Here is an 18,290-nt window from a genome sequence, read left to right as displayed (position 1 = left end):
TATTTTGTCCCATGCAGTCAAAACTGATTATCATGAATTATTAAGAACATTAAGGTGGTGCATTCATCGATGTTAACCAAGTGGAACGATTTGATTTAAAAACAAAAAAGCGTAGAAAACTTACATGTTTTTGGTAGAAATGGGGCCTCAGAGGCCATGGTTGGCGTTTCTTCTCGTAACATTTTGTCTTTTTCAAACAAGTAACACAGAATCTGAAAGAAGAGGAGAAATGGTAAAATTTAGTCACGTAGGAAAGGACGTTTCGAAGAAGGTAATTATTGAAACAAAAAAGATAGCCACTCTATACTTAAGTCTATATCAATGAAAGCTATAATATTGAATCATAATCTTATTAAAACTTCTTCCATAAACAATTCATATTACATTTGCCGCTCTTATCTTTTAAAAATTTGCCTTACAAGCACATGTAATCATTAAGGGGATAATGTCAAGTTTGTCAGTCTTAAAAAATAAGATCATTAAAACATTATAGTCTAGTATACACAATCCTCAAATTGATGGCGATGCAGTGGAGGAAACGGGAAGAACACGAATGTTGGCTCCAGGATTTTACTCGCAGGAATGTAATTTTCATAAGGAATGTGAAGAAGGTAATATAGAAGATGGTTTTGTAAGTTATATTTACAATAAATGGTTTTTTAAGGTATGTTCACAACTAATGGCAATAATGATTGGTTATTTTTGTTGATATTTCTAGGAAAATATTGTCACATGTTCCTGTGTGTACATTGTTTGAAAGAGAACGTAGCGTGTACTCAAAATGGACAATGTTGTAAGGGACAGTGTGTATATGGAAGATGTAAAAAAGACGGAGCTAGTGGTTCACCTGGAACATTTTGTGATCGACACGAGGATTGTAAAGACCCTCCAGGAACATGTTGTGTTAGGTAGGGATATAAGGCTATAACTTATAAAAACTGCATGGATTAATGCACAACTATCTCTTGTTCACAGGGAACCATCAATCAATCCACATATATCCATTTGTAAACCACCGTTGAAAAAAGACATGGTCTGTGGTCCCATTAATTTCTTCAGAACAGTTTATATTGGTGCTGAGGTTCAGACGGCCTGCGGTCCTTGTGAAAAAGAACTCGTATGTAAACAAGTTGGGTAAGTTAATTTGAGTGATGGAATTCATAAACTTTCCTATTTTATATCAGTAAGTGTTGTTTTCTGTTAATGATGTTTTTTTTTTCCATAGAATTTTTGGTGTGCATGAAATCTGCGTGGATCCAAAGACAGATTGATTGCTATTTGGGCGCACAGAAAAATGCAGAATTCATGGAAGAAGTTAAAGAATTGTATATAAACACTTTATTAACAGCCATGTATGGTGCGAGCCGTCCATATAAATTGCCTACTTTGCTTGCTCATCTGGGTGACCTTGTGTACAGTACCCATGTAAAATGTCAAACTTTACGTAATGAAAATTAGGTCTAAAACCTAATGGTGAAGAATTTATATCACGAGTTTTTTTGTTATCTTTGACATTATCGTGGAAATAAAATGGAAGTATTATAAAAAAGAAACTAAGCAATGAATGTTTCATTATGTTTTTATTTATAATAATACAACGAGATGGAACACAATTTACACGTCTTATGGTTATTTATGAGCGAATATCATGGACGATCCCAATGAATAACTTTTATCATAAAAAACTCATCTCACAAATGGGAGATATTGGTTTTCGATTAGGATTCAAATCGATGCAATAAAGCAGCAATTTTTTCAGATCTTTGCAGGAGGTTTGGCTGGCAAGCAAATCTGATGAACCCCAAATATTCTGCAAGCAAAAAACAGTCATAGTAAATCATGTAAAGAATGAAATATATGACAAAGATGACTACCTACCCAACTTGCTTGCAAGTCAAATCAGATTTACATGGTCCACATGCTGCCTGTACTGTCCCTCCAATATACACAGCCCTATATTGATTGTATGGACCACATGTTTGATGCTCATCAAGTGCAGGTTTACAGATAGATATTGCTGGGTTGACTGCAGGCTCACGTACACAGCAAGTGTCGTCTTCTTCGCAATCACTTTGACGATCACAGAACGTACCTACGTATGAAATATCAAAATCATGTTTAACATTCATCCAATCACTTGAAGTTATAATAATAATAAATTCTAAGAAAGATATCTAGTGGATTGCTTTAATGTTGTTTCCAACTTCATTTATACAACATAACTACGCTAAATAATTTTTAATTTCTCGTTTATTAATGGAGAAATTTAGAGAACACAAAGTATTCTTTAAATGGTTATAAAAAATGACATAAATATGTCATTGATACATCATCTATGAGTAGAAAACATTTCATTTTTACACCATTTCAACAACGCTATAGACATCAATCGGGTTGCCTAACTTTCTCAACTTATATCTATATAAAATTATACCTGCAGCACCCTTTTTAGAGCCTGATTTACAGCGTCCATAGACGCAGAATAATCCTTGATCGACACAACATTGGCCATTTTGAGTACAGGCCACGTTTTCTTTCAAACAATCAACACACAAAAACATGTGACAATATTTTCCCTCTTCACATTTCTTTTGTGAATTACACTCCTGTGTATAATAACCTGGAGCTATCATCTATATACAAAAAAAAAACAATGTTCAAATGTTTCATTGATCAATAGGTTCTCAATTAGAACGTTAGATTCATCAATTAAAAACATATTTACCTTTTTTACACGGGTTAAATGTTTATTTGTTGGTTCTAAGTTTGTATTCTGACTTTCTACCAAGGTCAAAAGAACCGCGATAAAGATGGCGAGAAAGGCAATCATATTATGAAGCATTTTATAAAACAATATTAAATAATCATGACAGAAAATTTGATGATCTAAATTGGTAAAACTGAAAAAATGGAAACGTTCCAATTTCAGTTGATCGAATGATAAAATGAAATCACAATGAATAATTAATTAAAGCTGAGATCATATATCTCTGTAACTGCTTTACCAGTTTTAAAAAATTACGATAAAATTATCGGAAGTTTTATCTTGTCTGCGAACATTGCAATGTTGCAAAGAATTTTCCAAAATAATTTATACAATCCGAACGAGAAAATACGTTCGGATTGTATAAATTATTTTGGAAAATTCTTTGCAACATTGCAATGAATTATAACAAAACAACCTTTTCATTGTGGCTACTTTTTGTGGCTACACAAAAAGTAGCCACAATGAAAAGGTTGTTTTGTTATAACGGGCAGGTTTTGAGCGGGTTGTTGTCGCAACTCAATGAGCATGTCTCGACGCTGTGTTATACTTCAAAGAAACTATAACCAATGTTCTCTTTGTAATAAAATAATAAACCGTTCATATATTTTGTTTATTAACTTGGAGATAGCATGTTGCGTCGAAGTTTGATCATCTAAATCATATCAGTGATTTGAACGTCTTAATAACATGTTTGTGTGTTTATTAATTATAAGCCAATTTGCATTAAATGGTTTCAACGCAAACTTGAGAATTGTGCATTGATATACATTTTATGTTATATCAAATGATTAATGAAAAAATACAAGATTAATTTTTAAACAATTCAGCATTCGATATTTTGTCCAAATAAAAGAGTCTCAATGCGCACAACTCTTGTACCTATATGAGAGACTTTCTTCAATCTACTTTCATGAAGTTTTTCTAAATTGCTACATTTCTCCATTAAAGAAGTAACAGTTCTTGCCATTTCCGAATACTCTAAATTAAGAACGTTGACAGAATTGTGCAGAATTTTCCACGAATCACGTTCCTCCGAACAGTCCTTCGTCAAAACCGATTCAACAACTTCGGTGTCAGAACTTTCCAAACGAAGCAAGTTTTCGTGCTTTTTAATGGTCCCCATTAAATTGCGCTTTGATACTTTCTCCTTCTTCAAATCACTCAATACCTCTTCTTGCCATTCCCCCATATATTCACGGTTTGATTTCCCGTCATCATCATTCTCCATCATCATTCATCTTTTAATTTCCCCGTATCTTGCTCCATGATGAAAGGCAAAATAACGCCATCATATTGATATTTTATTTGCGTTTAGCCATAACTACTTATTTTGTTAATGGAACATGATATAATGACACTAGATGATCTTTCCTGTGTTCTGTTACCATGGAGACAAGACAAACAAATCCAGGTGATCGCAAATACATTTCTTCTAATCCCGTAAACATCCGGATTTGCAAACATTTTAAGAAGAAAAAGTTAACGAATGAATTTTATTGCAAGAAACATCTAAGAGCTTTTGCTTTTCAAAATAATTTTCGCCAAAATTTAACAGCCGTGGAACTGAAACAGGTTGTGAAATATATTCCACCTGTATTTGAGTGACGTCATAGACCTTTTCAGAACAATAATCAATTTTAGGACGAGAAGGATTTTTCTTATTCAAGTATAAAATATTCTGGTCGTCTGTTGTCTTTATTTGGAAAATGAAACATCTCATCTTGGCTGTGGTGTGCTTTTTAATCGCAACTCCTGTCTGGTCAAGCCGTCTTTACAAAAAGAACACCAAATCTCGAACTCAAAATACGATTAAAAAGGTTGGTTTATGTAGCCGCGTGCTGGGCATTTGTAATATAAGAATCCCAAAGGAAAATAAGATGACTTTTCCTATGTCATCATATAGCAAAATTCGTTTTTCTATTGCTTCCCACAACAGAATATCAAGCCAAAATTGTTTCAACCATTAACACCGTTCTGCAACGGTAAACGCTCCGGTTGACATCAATTTTAAATAATTTATCGTATGAACAAATTATTTAAAAATATCTTTGCAGCAAATGTTAGCACCAGGTTACTATCATATGGAATGTCAAACTAAAGAAGATTGCATGAAAAAAAATCCAAAATCATTTTGTCATATGTTCATGTGCGTTGACTGTCTCAAAGAAAACGTCGCCTGTACGCAAAACGGTCAATGTTGTGATAGCACTGAATGTATTTACGGGCGATGTAAAAGAGGACCAGCGCAAGGTCCAGGTAAGAATTGCTAAGAATACGAAGTAACATGGTGGTGTACATAGCTAACCCAAAAAACACCAAGGAGAACTATGTGCAAGCGTAATGAAACGACATTATCTATTGTTTGTATGCCGAATTAATTAGATAGCATGAATACATAAAGAGGGCTTTAATTATCTATACCTCTGACCGTAATTATGCTAAAACCAAATAGTTGTTGCAACTCGTTGTGAGATATTAATTAAGTTAATGCAAAATAAATTATTGATTATAGGAACATTCTGTGACAAAAAAGAAGACTGTACATCACCGGATAATTGCTGTGTTAGAGAGCCCGCAATCAATCCAGCAGTTTCAATCTGCAAACCACAACTTGACGAAGACCATGTTTGTGGGCCAATCAACCAGTACAGAACGGTATACATAGGTGCGCATGTGCAGACTGCTTGCGGTCCCTGTAAAGAAAGCAAAAGTCTTGAATGCAGACAAGTTGGGTAAGTAAGATTAATCTTGGCCTAGGTTACGTTAGATTATGCACGTCTTTCAAATAAATTCATGATTATCTTAAGAACCCACTGAACTAATATACACAAAAAAATAAGTCATTGTAAACAATAAGTCAATGATAAGATTTCGATTTCGAGTTGGAATGTAGTGAAAAAATCTTCTTGATTTCTTTACAGAATCTTTGGTAACTACCATGTATGCATGAAGCCACTGTCAAAGTAATAATATTTTTGAACACAAGGTATGAACGGTACAATTAATTATGCACGAGAAGCGAATGGAATCCAAACTTCATTTAAAAACGAAACTAAAACGTTGTCGTGAATATGGCAATGTTGCCACTTGTATATTTGAAATTTCACTACATTGTTGATTCAATTTCACTTTTTTTTACAATCCATTAAACTCACGGTGATTTTACTACAACATTGAAAAGAACTTGCTTTTATGCCAACAAAATGATTAATAAAAATTCCTAAAATGCGTAGTCATGGTAACATAAATGTTCCAATCCTGTGTTCCAAAGGTTCCTAAGAGTAACGCTATAAGCGATCATGGCAGATGATGGTCATATCTTTCTTTCATTTTGTCGCTTACATTTATGTGAAAAACTTGACAAACAGGGGAAATAATCTTGTAAAAGTGAAATATGTTGTTTGCATGATAATATGTTAAGAACGTAACGAAAAAATTCGATCCAACTATAGAATCAGAAATAGTTTTCCTTAAATAGAAATAATGAGTCTAGCCTACGAAGGAAATAGCCAAGAGTCGCCCTCAAATAAGCATGGTGTCAAAATGCGATAATGCGTTGTTTATAAACAAACTTCCTTTTGAATGAATGGTTGAAAATAAAAGAAAATCTTTAAGTTGATTTTCTACTTGAGGCGTGTTTTTTAGAACAAATACAATTTATATAACTTCATGAATATTGTTTTATAGCAAGATAAAAGAGAGCAGCATATCTAGGGTAAGTCAAAATAAATTATATTACAGCTTTATTATTGGGTGTATTTTTATATGAAAATAATTTATAAGCAGTTTGTTTAGTAAAGTAGTTATATTTTTCAGAAATTTACTACCTATCTCATGGCCATGAAAATATTTTCGATGTAAAATTGAGTTGCAAAAATTATATTTGTCTATGACGCTGGATCACCAAGATGTGGCATTGCTTTTGTTTTCTAGTTCATATTGTCAAAGTTCTTCCAAAATTGCTCTTCAGAGCTTCCGTGTTCAATATCATTTCAAATGAAAACTTCTGGTTTCAATTGCACTCATGAATGGTCTTTGTAAAAACGCCTTATAAGAAAGATATTCTTTCTTTGGACGGAAAAAAAGTTTGGCGTTATGAGAGGAATGTATTAAAGAATTTTAATTAACTTTTAATCACCATCATAGAAAAAATGAAATAAAAGAAAGTATCAGTTTAGGAAATTGCTAACATTTGGAACATTATACAAGCAAAGTTAATTACTCAATAACTGATTATATTTATTAATAATAACTAATTATCCTACAAGTAGATATCGTGATCATTTGTTTTGGTCGTTGTAAAAGTGTTTGTTAATAAACTTTGAAAATCATACCGGAGCTTTGAGTAAAGCTTAAATGTATTGAAAATTTTATCACAAATTTAAAGTAACTTTTTTATTCAAAATTGTTTTCATAAAAACTCGCTGCGTTAAAGATTTGCTTTCCCGTGTCGAACAAAAAAGATTTTTTAGCTAAGTCTCAGATACTTCCTCTATTGAAAGTTCCTCTTATCTTGAACGTCTGTAATTCTTCATACTACACTATTAGAAAAAACATATAATCTTCCACGAAACAATAATATTCCTATTATAGGGAAAGGACAGTCTTCGTGTGATTGATTGATCATCATGTTACGTAAATCTATAGTGGACATGAACAATTTGTGAGTTCGTGGCAGTGAGATGTTTTCAGACATAGGTATTTGACGAATTTCAAAGCTGTTAAAAGATTTGTTAAATATTGCATGAATTTCATACTGTGGTAGTCATTTAATTGGCGCTCTGTCACATAGTGAGACACACGATGAAGCCTGTTTAGTAAGCGATCCCTTGCGGGTGTACTTTAGAAATCCTTCTTTATATACATCGATACACTTTCAAGATCAAACAAAGCGCCAAGTTAAAAAAGAGTATGGATAATATTAATTGAACAGCTTATAGCAACGATGTCCTTATGTGCTGATCAATTAAGAGTGATTATTACCATACCGGCAATTGACAATCTTAAGAGATTACAAACTGTGGTGTAAGAGTTATAACTCTGAAAATATACATTGTTTATTTAGTGTTACGTGTTCATAGAAAACTGCACAAACCTGACTCGCTTTACAAACTTAACGACACAAAATACTTTAATATTTAGTACAAATTTCAATATATTATATTTCGACAATAAATAAACACATTTCAGTAATTTAAATAAAATGTACTTTTCAACAATAAAATATTTCAATCTTTGTTCGTGATCATAGTTTTTGGAGGGAATTGTGTGATTCATTCTTCTCTTTCTCTCCATTTAATCACCTCGCCATGATCAATCCATGTTAAGATTACCCACTACGTCTTGGTCTTTTTTACATGTCAAATTTTCATTGCATGTTCTAGATTAAAGTAAATTTCAAAAACCATTAATACTTGTGTGTATATTGTAGTGTTTTAGTATTTACATATACAAACAGAGATAAGTATTTTGGATAATTACCAACGATTATTCAATTATGGTAGAGAAGCTTTAAGTAATTATGTGCATGAAAGGGTGGCCGGTCTTAGAAACTAGCTATAAAGTTCAATTTTGCTTTCCTTGTTTCTATCAACGTTATCAAGTCAAGTAAAATTATTACTGCTATATATTAACTCCTCGTTGCCATATTTTAACACTGTTTAAAGTTCTTACCGAGAAAAGCATTCGCCTAAGTTTAAGTTCTCTCTTTTTAATCTTCTTCAAATTTCTCATTATACTTTTCATTTGATGTTTTAACTGCCTTTTGGTGCGCTTGGTTTTTCTAGAACTGTTTTTTCCTTTACTTTTTGACCTGCTCTTCTTTGGACGTCCTATCTCAATGATAAAACCAATTGCTTCTCCTTCTTCAAAGCAGGACATGAGAATTGTACAAACAAGAAGGAAAGCCACAAACATTTTGATATTCTTCATCTTTTCAAGAGTTTCTCTCAGGAAGCTTCTCTCACTTTTTTTCTTAAAAACTTGAGTTGAGTGCCGATACTCTGTTTCGTCAAGTGCCTAACGACTCTTTCAAACTTATGACTGAAGGCTTTCAAGCTCTCTATTTATGTATCTTGTTTTGCTGACGTCTGGAATTTTCGGTCTTTGTTAGTAATCAACCAAATGGAATAAGTTAATTATAGCATAATTCTAGTGTCATCGATGACAGGCCGGAAAATGTCGTAGAGAGCCCAAACAGTTGCATATTTAGTAACTACTCGACTGTTAAATTGTATGTGGTACAAATAGCAACAGTTGTATACGACATACAATAGAAGATCTTTGCGAGTCTATTTCAAGAACATTTCCATCTTTAGATCATCTACAAATGTACAACTGCGTTTAGGAACTGATTTCAAAAATAAGAAATTTATGAAATTTAAAAATAACCGAATATACTTAGCAAAGCTCTTCTTAGGAGACCAGAGTATTTACTATACTCCCTGTAGCATAATATGCCAGGTTAATCTTTTCTCTCGAAGCAAAAGATTTTTCGATAACTAATCATTGCGTGCACCTTGGAAATATAGGATATCCTTTTTAAATTATTTGATATAGGCGTTGTTTCATGAAATGACAAAACCTTACAACTATTAGCAATGGCTCATTTTTATTAAAGAATTAATGATTCTCTCGAGTGCCGATGCCAGACATTGCACTTAATCTAACGAAATTATCAAGACTAGAGTTTATTTATAAACCAGTAATCCGTGAAAATTCTACAAAGACCACGAAAGTCTTTTTTTCGTAAAAAATACCTTGATCGCAATAAAATGTAGTTCTATCCTGGAGGAAAATGTTCTCTCGTTATGTTTACATTCAAGTTATGAAAAAATCCAATGCTGACTACACAAAGTAAATGAAAATGTTGTTGGCACGAGTCTTCCTTAAGAGGAAGGCATGAAATGCAGAAAAGATTCTTGAATATACTTATAATTTGATGATAATGAAGGAAATGATACTTTTTTCAAGTGTTTCAGGGCAAATCAGTAATAAGCAGCGTGAGTACAGAGGCTAGCAAGACCGGTTTAAAGATGATTATTTTTAGAAGTGCTGAGTGTACATCATTAGTCAGCTCAACAGAACGGATATCTTTCATACGTATAAATCTATACTAATAATTTCCATCGAGTTCTTATAAACCAATTTAAAACTCGAGCATTTAAACGTAATGGTAAAATCCACTTTAGAACTTATCATTGTAAAGTATGATGTTTTAAACGACCACCACGCTATCCGGTACACACCTTACAAACTGCTACGTCAATCTTCTCCTTGGTTGACACAACTTTGCCAAAGAACGGTTACCAACACAAAGTATGCTAACATTATGGGGTCAGAATTTTAAATGCAGATCTTTAAAACATGGTATCTTAAATTACAGCATGTTTCATTGCTATTTTTTTATTTACATCATCAGGTCGTTCGAACTATGCCAAGTATTTCCTGCAACTGCACGACTATAGAATTTTTCAATTTGTTTCTCACTTAATGTAGAATTTAACACAACTTTAATGACAACGAGTAATGTAATGATAAGCTATGAAAGCAAACACATACGAACATTTTTCTTTTTATATCCAATTATAGGCAGTATATCCGTAATAAAACTCTGTCAACTCTATGCAAGGTCATGCACAAAATAGCAATAAATTTTGAACACATATGGAAATAAGTACACAAATGGTACTAAATTTAACTCTTTTGAAAAATGTGTCTCATGCCAACAACATATACACTTGTTATCGACATGAATCTAGAACGATGTCTAGAAAATTTTTTTCTTTTCGAGAACGAAGTACATTTAAAATGTTTTTAAAAATAGTACAACGCTTATTCTTATGTTAAGTAACCGAACAGCGTGGGGGCCTGGTAATAGATTTATTCACCAAACTCTTTACATTGCAAGTAATTTCGGCACGCGTCAACGAGTCAACTCTCAATATTATGTTACCGATCACTTAAAATAGAGGTGTGTGATGTTGATAGATGGTAATTTTTTAGATTCTATTAATGGTAAATTCCTTAAGGTATCATAGCAATATATGTAGAAACCATAGATAATATAGGATTTGTTTACAACACGATAAAAAGGTAACAAAGATTGCTAATGCAAAACTAAATGTTTAATAAAACAGTTTTCCCCAATTAGATGTAGTTGACAGAAAGTACTGTCATTATTTCAACGACAGTACCACGTTCTGGATATATTATAATGTTTTATAATTATAGGTTTTGGTGATGGCTCCATGATCAAAGTACGACACGTACACGTTGGCGTTCTGGCATCATCAAGGCACGTCTTAATTCACTAATTTTAGTAATTTACTAAATTGATCTTAGTATTATGCAAATGTAAGAATAGAATACACTGGAATGACTGCATAAAGTAGAGCAAAATTTTCCCACTTCTGCAGTCCAATATTGTCAACAAAATGCCAAGAATATTTAAGATACCGTATCATACGTTACCATAAACAAATGATGCTCCTATACATATGTAAATATGAGTGTAGGAGGGGTTTGCAATCAAACGTAAAATCGGAGTAGCTAACTTTGAACTTTGAACATATCTATCATTTATTAAATATGCTATAGAATAAGCATTACTTCAATATTTGTCGTCCTCCCAAAGAAAAGACTGTTAATGCTGTATGTAACGTTTTTTACACAACGTTATGATTATGCGTTAGACTTTGTTCTCAAGGCTGAATGCATAACTATACATTTAAAACATTAACCATATACTTCATTTTCTGTAAAAAGTGATCATTAAACATTAATGGCAAGCATTCAATATACTATAATATACAAATAAGTTTTTCCATGTAAAAATGACAGATCCATGCGTTCATAGAGGAATAAAATTTGCCCAGCATGCGACGGAACAATTCAAGTGAAACAACAACTGTTTCAAATACTTAACAACGTAAAAGCACTAGTTCCGTATTGTGTAGTTTCAGTATTGATACCATAATATCACAGAAAAAGTTAACAACTTTATTCTGTGACATTATGTCGCAAAATATATAAGGCTGTGATCAGTGAGTGTTTAATGCTAACCGTTCGAAATGAAATGAAGACGAAATTGATAATATTTTTACGAGAATGTTCAGTACAAAAGAGTATGAAGTTACTTTGAAAGTACAAATGAACATCCCACAAAAAAGTGAACGCTTGTGAGTCTATACATCATTTGAAATCAAATTAGTTTCACACATAAGCTGTACCGCGAAATCCATTAGTTAAGGTCAACTTCTACGATCTTTGATAATCTCAAATTACTTGGGCAAGGAGTTTGATCTTTTTCTACAGAGCAATGTGTGTTTTTTATTGTTTCCTGTTGCTTTGTGTCCTGTCTCGTCGTGAAAGCTATTTCGATTTTCTCGTAGGTAAGCAATGAATCTATCTTGACGTTTCATATATTTCTTTAAAAGTTCGTTGGTCTCTCGTTCCTTCTTCAGTTCTGATTTCAATGCGTCGTTTTCCATCGATAACTGATGGATGCGTTCCTTTCTTTCACTGTCGTCAAGCTGTAAAACTTTCAGAGCCTTTTCTAAGTTTTCATTTTCTTGACGTAACAACGTGAGTGCCATGTTATGATTTGATACATTATCCATAATTAAATATCAACATCAACAACAACAACACAGTATTACTTTATACTTTCAAATTGTTTTCACAAAGATATACTTGAAGGGAAAATTTACAGTCATGCATTGACAGACAAATATAACATCCTCTTTTTGTTGGACACGACTGGAGCTTCTTTCAAAACTTTATGAAAATTTCCACAGGCCACTTTGCGATGCTTTCCAAATTTTTTTCCTATCGAGAATTCACTGTCAATGCAGCAGCAAAATTAAACGATAATATTATCAACATTCCCCTCGTGGCTCCATTATTGCGTGGGAGTTACCATGGTAACATAGCCAGAGGGTGTAAATGTATACTGCAGAAATACGGCGTATGGAGAGATGCTTTCATCGCCGATTCAACATGCAGAAAGCAATTGTATCGTATTTCTAAGTCAATAACCAAAATAGTAAAATCTTATTACCCTAATTACGGAAAAAGTTGAATTGTTTACGTATATCACCTAAAGCAAAATGGGGTCACATTGCTTCCAAAAAGGCATGCCACTCAAGAATTGATGTCTAATGTCTTTCTTCAACGTTCGAAGTTTATGGTATGTTCGTAAAAACTCAAACAATTCTCGAGGTTGAGGCAATTAAAGATAGTGATTTTGTTTAGAAAGGAAAGCCTAAGGGTGTCTTCACTGCATGTCAGATTGGTTTGTCACGATATCTTTCTTCGTTTTCAAGGAGCAACATTCTGTAGCAGAAGCGTATTAATATGATTGAATGTTATCGCAGTCTTTAAAAACATAGAAATTTTCATCTGCTCCTCTGGCGATCCGTTCTGATTTCAAACTTGGAGATCAGTAGATAACAGAGAGTTTCAAAAAATTGAAAAGGGAATATGACTTCGGACTCTTTATTGAACTGCCATTTTAAGAAGGCAGTTGACCAAATTAGTCAGCTGAGAGCAAATTAGTTTATTTACGACAAGCAGTGGTGATCATAAAAGAATCGACATAAATTGTAATTGACATTGAACCGTCACCTTTACATTGACCTGTGACGTAAGGAAAAAAGTGAATGTCAGTCGTTCCATACAATCAGAAGCCTTTGATGTTTTGCCATAACGTATGCTGCACTACGCATATCGGCCACCATTATTCCAATCAGCTGATTTGATTTTGGAAAGTCATTTGTTTACTACCACTAAAATGACATGACATCATTTCTAATGTAATGTAATGTAATGTAATGACTGCTTCCCCTCTTTTAAATATTGTAATTATGTAAAGCAGGTGGAGCTGTCTAAGCTCACCAGAGGGGATCTCGTAGTAACGATTACCAAATCTGGCCCACTGGTGTGATCCCCTCTGCAATTCACAAATATACAAAGCCGGTCGCGACAACCTTCACAAGCGTCACTCGTGCGAAGCTTAAAATACCTTCCGCAAGTTGTATGTAAAATAACGTACCAGGCAAAAATTAAAGAGGTTTCATTGAACAGTTGCAATCATTGATTGTGATGTAATAAATGTGATTTAACATGTGACATTACTATGCGATGTATAAATGCATTACTGCCTGTGTGCTATTTTTATAAGGAAAAGTCTGGAAAAGCAAGATAATTGAAGCGATTGCTGCGATTGTATCGTAGTACACGGAGTTTGGTTAAAAATACATGCAGTCGAAAGGACATTTAATGCATGAAGAAAAAACGTAAATTGAATGGAATTGTCTTCAACTTGAGACGAAAATTTACAATGCCATGGTGTGATAATGTTTATACTTGTCATTAAAATGACTCGTATAAAAATACAATGATCTACTACGAGTATAAATGAAAAAGCAAGAAAATTGAAAACGTTGTGATTAAAGAATGATTTTAGACCACATCTTAAATATTCACACGGGAAGCATGACAAACTAAAGATGTTCGTGATTACTACGTCAATCATTTTTGCCACAGATTTAACACTTTTTAACCTGCACATTCAAGGTCATGGACAAATCCATGAGAACTCCAACGGTGTTGCCGTCTTAATGAATTATTTGTTTTTGTACAGAATAACAGACGATGAATCGAAGAAACATTCCTCTTAGTAAATAGATACCGGGAACAGATCTCTGTGAAAACACAGCAGAGTTGTTTGTGAGTGTATGAAGACGCAGTATCAAGGATAAACGACTCTAGGATAAATATAGGATAACACTATTCTGTGAAGGTAAGAATAAATTTTGATGATTGTTCACAGTGATGAACAAATCGTTGATGCAACAAACGCAAGTATAAGAAGCAAATTAGCTGGTGTTTTCAGAAACAGTCACGAACGACGATAAGCGTTTTGATACGATAATACAGAAAGATTAAAAACGAAATTATTTGAGAACCTGCTCACGACAGAGCAGTGCATGGCAAATGCATTTTCACAAATACAATCACAGCAATATGTGTAAAAAATATTCACATATTCACAGTACAACATGGCCACCCACATCATATATCCGACTCAGACAAGCTAAAGACAAGTTAACAATTGTGCCAAAAAAAATAACATTGTTGCTATATATGGCTTAATAAGATGTATCATTAACAGAAGCATTTATTATCTTTTTAATAGATAATGAATTCGCTTGCAAAAACAACCGAGAGCACGGAATCTTTTTTCAAAAAGTCTAACACAAAGCCCGAACTCGTTATAAAACTGCTAAAATTGGAAAATGCCAACTTAGTAAAAACGATCGTGTCTCTGAACACACGCAACAGCCATGTTGAAATAGAAAATGCGATACTTCGCAAAGAGAGCTCAGATTTAAGAGAAGCATTGGATGAAAGCAAAAGACTTTTGGCAAGTCTTCTTAAACAGACCAAAAAATATGAAACAGCTCTAAAAAAGGAACTATGCGTCAATACATCTTCGTCATATTGTCAACACAACGGTGAATTAGTAAAGAAAGATAGTTCAAGTTCAAGAAACAACAGCAGCTCATGACGAATCATCGAGAAAGATAAATATGACATTGTTTTATCATTTTAGTATAGCTGACTTGTATTATATGAAAATGCGCTTGTAGTCGTGTTCACATTATTGCAAATATGTCTGGTAGGTGTTATAAGCAGAACTTTTGTCCAAATATATACATAAAAAAAAAACACTGAAAGAGGTCATTTGTTGGACCAACCAAATACTCCTGTCCTGTGCAACAGTTACCATGGTTCCCATGCGAGAAAACGTTCATATATGAATGAATTTAATTTCTGATGCAATGCAATTTTTCATACAGTAGTTTTGGTAAGAGTATAATCTATCACCTACGAGGATAGCAAAGCATGCCTGTATTTGTCATGTTTCGTGATTCTTGGCATAGAATAGAGATGAAACTAGAAGAGCCATGTGACAGTCCTTTGAAGTTGACGCGATCGCACTGTGAGTTGCTGTACCCTATGGTTCGCGCCTATTAAGTTATATAACAATACCCACGGGAGGTAGAAAGAAGGACTGCATGAAAACTTTTCTCGTAAAGATAAGATTTTGGTTTGATATTTAACCATTATTCATGTTAAATAATGATGTTGATTTGATTTTACTATCAGTTCAGAAATGTTGAAACTCTTATTGAAACCTACTTAAAACATAAATGTATTTTTATTTGTTGACGAAGATTCATTTGTTTATTTAAGATGTCTCACACACAGTAATGCAGCTGTGTTTTCTTTACAAGCTACAGCTTACTACACCATATAAATTGCTATGCTTAACCATGTACCAAAAATATTATGTACCGTATATTTCTGAAGAAATTTTCCGCGAAAATCTTACCAAAAAGTGATTGTATTAAAAATAGAAATTGTACCACGCTCTTTTGTCGGGCAAATTATGCCCCCACCCTCCCGTCCCCCCAATATCAGTTATCGTTACAGTTTCGCCCCTGCAAAAGACATCCAGCAAAGGGATACCCCCCGTTCAGAAACTGTTTTTGAACGAAGATGATTTTTTATCGGTTTATCTATAAATTATCATATTGAAATATATTTGCGAAAAACAACATCACGCTAACATTTCAAGCTTATATTCGTATTGAAATTTGAGTTGCCCATTTTGGGCAACTTATTGACAGTTCATATTTCAATTTCATACGCATTTCTCACTAGTTTGTGGTGTTTACACGACAATACACTTTCACAGTTTGAAAACTCAAGCTCAGTTGTAAGGAACTCCGCCATTTTTTTGATCATATGCGAAAATAAACATATGAATACAGCCTCCTACCACCAATTATGATTATCAAGCTGTTAACCGTACGATACAATTTCTTGCATCATTTTTAAATGAACTGAAAAAACATTACATAAGGCATTATATAACCGGGAAAAAGTGTCCGTTTCGGACACACTAAAGTGGCGTTTTATATTACATATACAATGTTACTGAATTTCGACTTACGTAAAATTTCTTAAATTGCGCGTCTTCCCCAACACCAAACATTTGCAGTGATTAATTTCAACATTCAGATTCTTTGCTATTCATGGCAAAAACAACATGTTCGTATTACTTTACACATGAAGGATGAATTTTGTCAGTCGGAAAATTATCTTCGGAAACGGTTTCCAAGTGCTCCTCCTTTTGATGGATGTCCGTTTGAGTATTCCCAAGAAAATGCAGTGTTTTTCACAAAGTTTTTCGATATAGAAACGACTTCTTGTATGATACAGTACAAAACACGAGTAGCATGTGGTTTCGTTGTATAGCAGGTGATGGTACGGTATAGCAGGTGGTAGCATGATGTTATGGCATGTGGTAGCCATGGGTGGCCATGGTATACCATATAGCATATAGTAGTATTTAGGAGGATCACTTGATGCAAGTAAAGCAATTTAACAATGAGTTGCAGGGAAACCTTTGTACAAAATTATTTAATAATACATTTATGCCATTGATAAACTAGTCATGATAGCAGTTTATGTATGAATTAAGTTCACTCAACTGAATATTAAAAAATCAAGAGAATATAGACTGGAGAGTTAAATATTTAACAATATAAAAATAATAATTTTGACATATACACTGGTATGGTATATTTTAATATATATATAGATAGTACACATATATGGTAGTTTATACATAACAATCCCATTGAAACATGTTTTCATCCCTAATATATTGGCTTTGTATATATATGTGAGCAGATTCATGTCCTGATCAAAGCAGACTTAAAAATTTGTCATGGCTTCTTTCTCAAAAAGATGCGACCGACGATTTCCATCAACCCATTCTTGTCTTGCTCGTTTGATATGAGCAATATAAAAGAAAGTAAGACAAGCTCCAAAGATCTAGTGAGTAAAACATTGTAATGATCAAGTTCACTTATCAAAATTAAACTCTGGTAATATTGATTTTCACATTGGGTAAAATTCAGATAATTTTATTAACCTCAAATAATATATATCCAAGAGAGACTAACCTCTGTTAATACAGCCACCATACCCTACATTGTGTAACACTAAGACTATTTCTAACCTCTGGTAATACAGCCACCATGCCCAACATTGTGTAATACTAAGACTATTTATTACTAACCTCTGGTAAAACAGATGCAACTACCACTCCAAATATCACTAACATATTATCATATAACCACAAGACAAGAGCATCGAGACAACCACGAGTATGAATTTCATTACGATATGTGAGACGCTACAAAAGAATTTAACTTGCTTTGATGAAAGTTTCCTAATAAAAAAACATGCTTTTTTATACCATGTTATTCTCACAAAAATGGCAAGCTACACAGTACGATACAAGATAGATTTGCAATGAACATATTTATTGTGATTGTGAGGGCAAACTTTTCATAACAGGCAACAATATGTAATAATCATATATGTTAACAACTGCAAGGCATAAATATTTTTGAAAAAATCATAGTTTAATGAAAATTTACAA

At 33.2% G+C, this 18,290-nt stretch overlaps 4 protein-coding genes and 3 long non-coding RNA genes across 9 annotated transcripts in view; 4 read left to right on the top strand and 3 right to left on the bottom strand.

Moving 5' to 3' along the window:
- Window positions 1–31: 31 nt before the first annotated feature.
- Window positions 32–1,565, top strand: LOC124439287 (dickkopf-related protein 3-like). Its single transcript, XM_046989510.1, has 5 exons — window positions 32–271; window positions 494–611; window positions 719–908; window positions 976–1,134; window positions 1,226–1,565. Exons 1-5 carry the CDS (start codon window positions 125–127, stop codon window positions 1,269–1,271), a joined length of 660 nt encoding a protein of 219 aa, XP_046845466.1. The 5' UTR covers window positions 32–124; the 3' UTR covers window positions 1,272–1,565.
- On the bottom strand, window positions 1,562–2,945 carry LOC124439288 (dickkopf-related protein 3-like). The gene is made up of 4 exons (XM_046989511.1): window positions 2,726–2,945; window positions 2,435–2,633; window positions 1,879–2,092; window positions 1,562–1,810 (listed from the first exon to the last, which is right to left on the bottom strand). The coding sequence occupies exons 1-4, from the start codon at window positions 2,840–2,842 to the stop codon at window positions 1,756–1,758; spliced, it is 585 nt and encodes a 194-aa protein (XP_046845467.1). The 5' UTR covers window positions 2,843–2,945; the 3' UTR covers window positions 1,562–1,755.
- A 1,423-nt stretch (window positions 2,946–4,368) lies between these two features.
- On the top strand, window positions 4,369–7,105 carry LOC124438565 (dickkopf-related protein 3-like). Its single transcript, XM_046988742.1, has 6 exons — window positions 4,369–4,584; window positions 4,822–5,023; window positions 5,280–5,499; window positions 5,689–5,753; window positions 6,455–6,482; window positions 6,701–7,105. The coding sequence occupies exons 1-4, from the start codon at window positions 4,474–4,476 to the stop codon at window positions 5,732–5,734; spliced, it is 579 nt and encodes a 192-aa protein (XP_046844698.1). The 5' UTR covers window positions 4,369–4,473; the 3' UTR covers window positions 5,735–5,753; window positions 6,455–6,482; window positions 6,701–7,105.
- A 688-nt stretch (window positions 7,106–7,793) lies between these two features.
- The window catches only part of LOC124438561 (tetraspanin-17-like), a 12,094-nt gene continuing 1,597 nt past the window's right edge, over window positions 7,794–18,290 (bottom strand). For both annotated transcript variants that reach the window (XM_046988736.1, XM_046988737.1), the window contains 4 exons: window positions 17,925–18,041; window positions 16,791–17,677; window positions 8,441–9,089; window positions 7,794–8,147 (listed from right to left, as the gene is read on the bottom strand). In XM_046988736.1, coding sequence (XP_046844692.1) covers window positions 17,558–17,677; window positions 17,925–18,041 — 237 coding nt within the window. In that variant the 3' untranslated portion in view covers window positions 7,794–8,147; window positions 8,441–9,089; window positions 16,791–17,557. The remainder of the gene's footprint in view (window positions 8,148–8,440; window positions 9,090–16,790; window positions 17,678–17,924; window positions 18,042–18,290) is intronic.
- LOC124438572 lies at window positions 10,677–11,559 on the top strand. The gene is made up of 2 exons (XR_006946136.1): window positions 10,677–10,739; window positions 11,000–11,559. It is a non-coding gene; the product is annotated as an uncharacterized LOC124438572 (long non-coding RNA).
- Window positions 12,883–16,003, top strand: LOC124438571. 2 transcript variants are annotated; one of them, XR_006946135.1, is made up of 3 exons: window positions 12,883–12,956; window positions 14,412–14,570; window positions 14,967–16,003. It is a non-coding gene; the product is annotated as an uncharacterized LOC124438571 (long non-coding RNA). The 2 variants fall into 2 exon arrangements; XR_006946134.1 differs by lacking the exon at window positions 12,883–12,956 and having other exon boundaries at window positions 14,344–14,570.
- LOC124438573 overlaps window positions 17,458–18,290 on the bottom strand; it is a 16,404-nt gene continuing 15,571 nt past the window's right edge. Inside the window, exon 2 of the long non-coding RNA XR_006946137.1 lies at window positions 17,458–17,556. This is a non-coding gene — a long non-coding RNA (uncharacterized LOC124438573). The remainder of the gene's footprint in view (window positions 17,557–18,290) is intronic.

This window comes from Xenia sp. Carnegie-2017, unplaced genomic scaffold (genome assembly GCF_021976095.1).
Source record: "Xenia sp. Carnegie-2017 unplaced genomic scaffold, XeniaSp_v1 HiC_scaffold_19, whole genome shotgun sequence".
Lineage (NCBI taxonomy): Eukaryota > Metazoa > Cnidaria > Anthozoa > Malacalcyonacea > Xeniidae > Xenia > Xenia sp. Carnegie-2017.
Note: the sequence above shows the minus strand (reverse complement) of the source record. Positions and strands in the feature narration are given on the sequence as shown.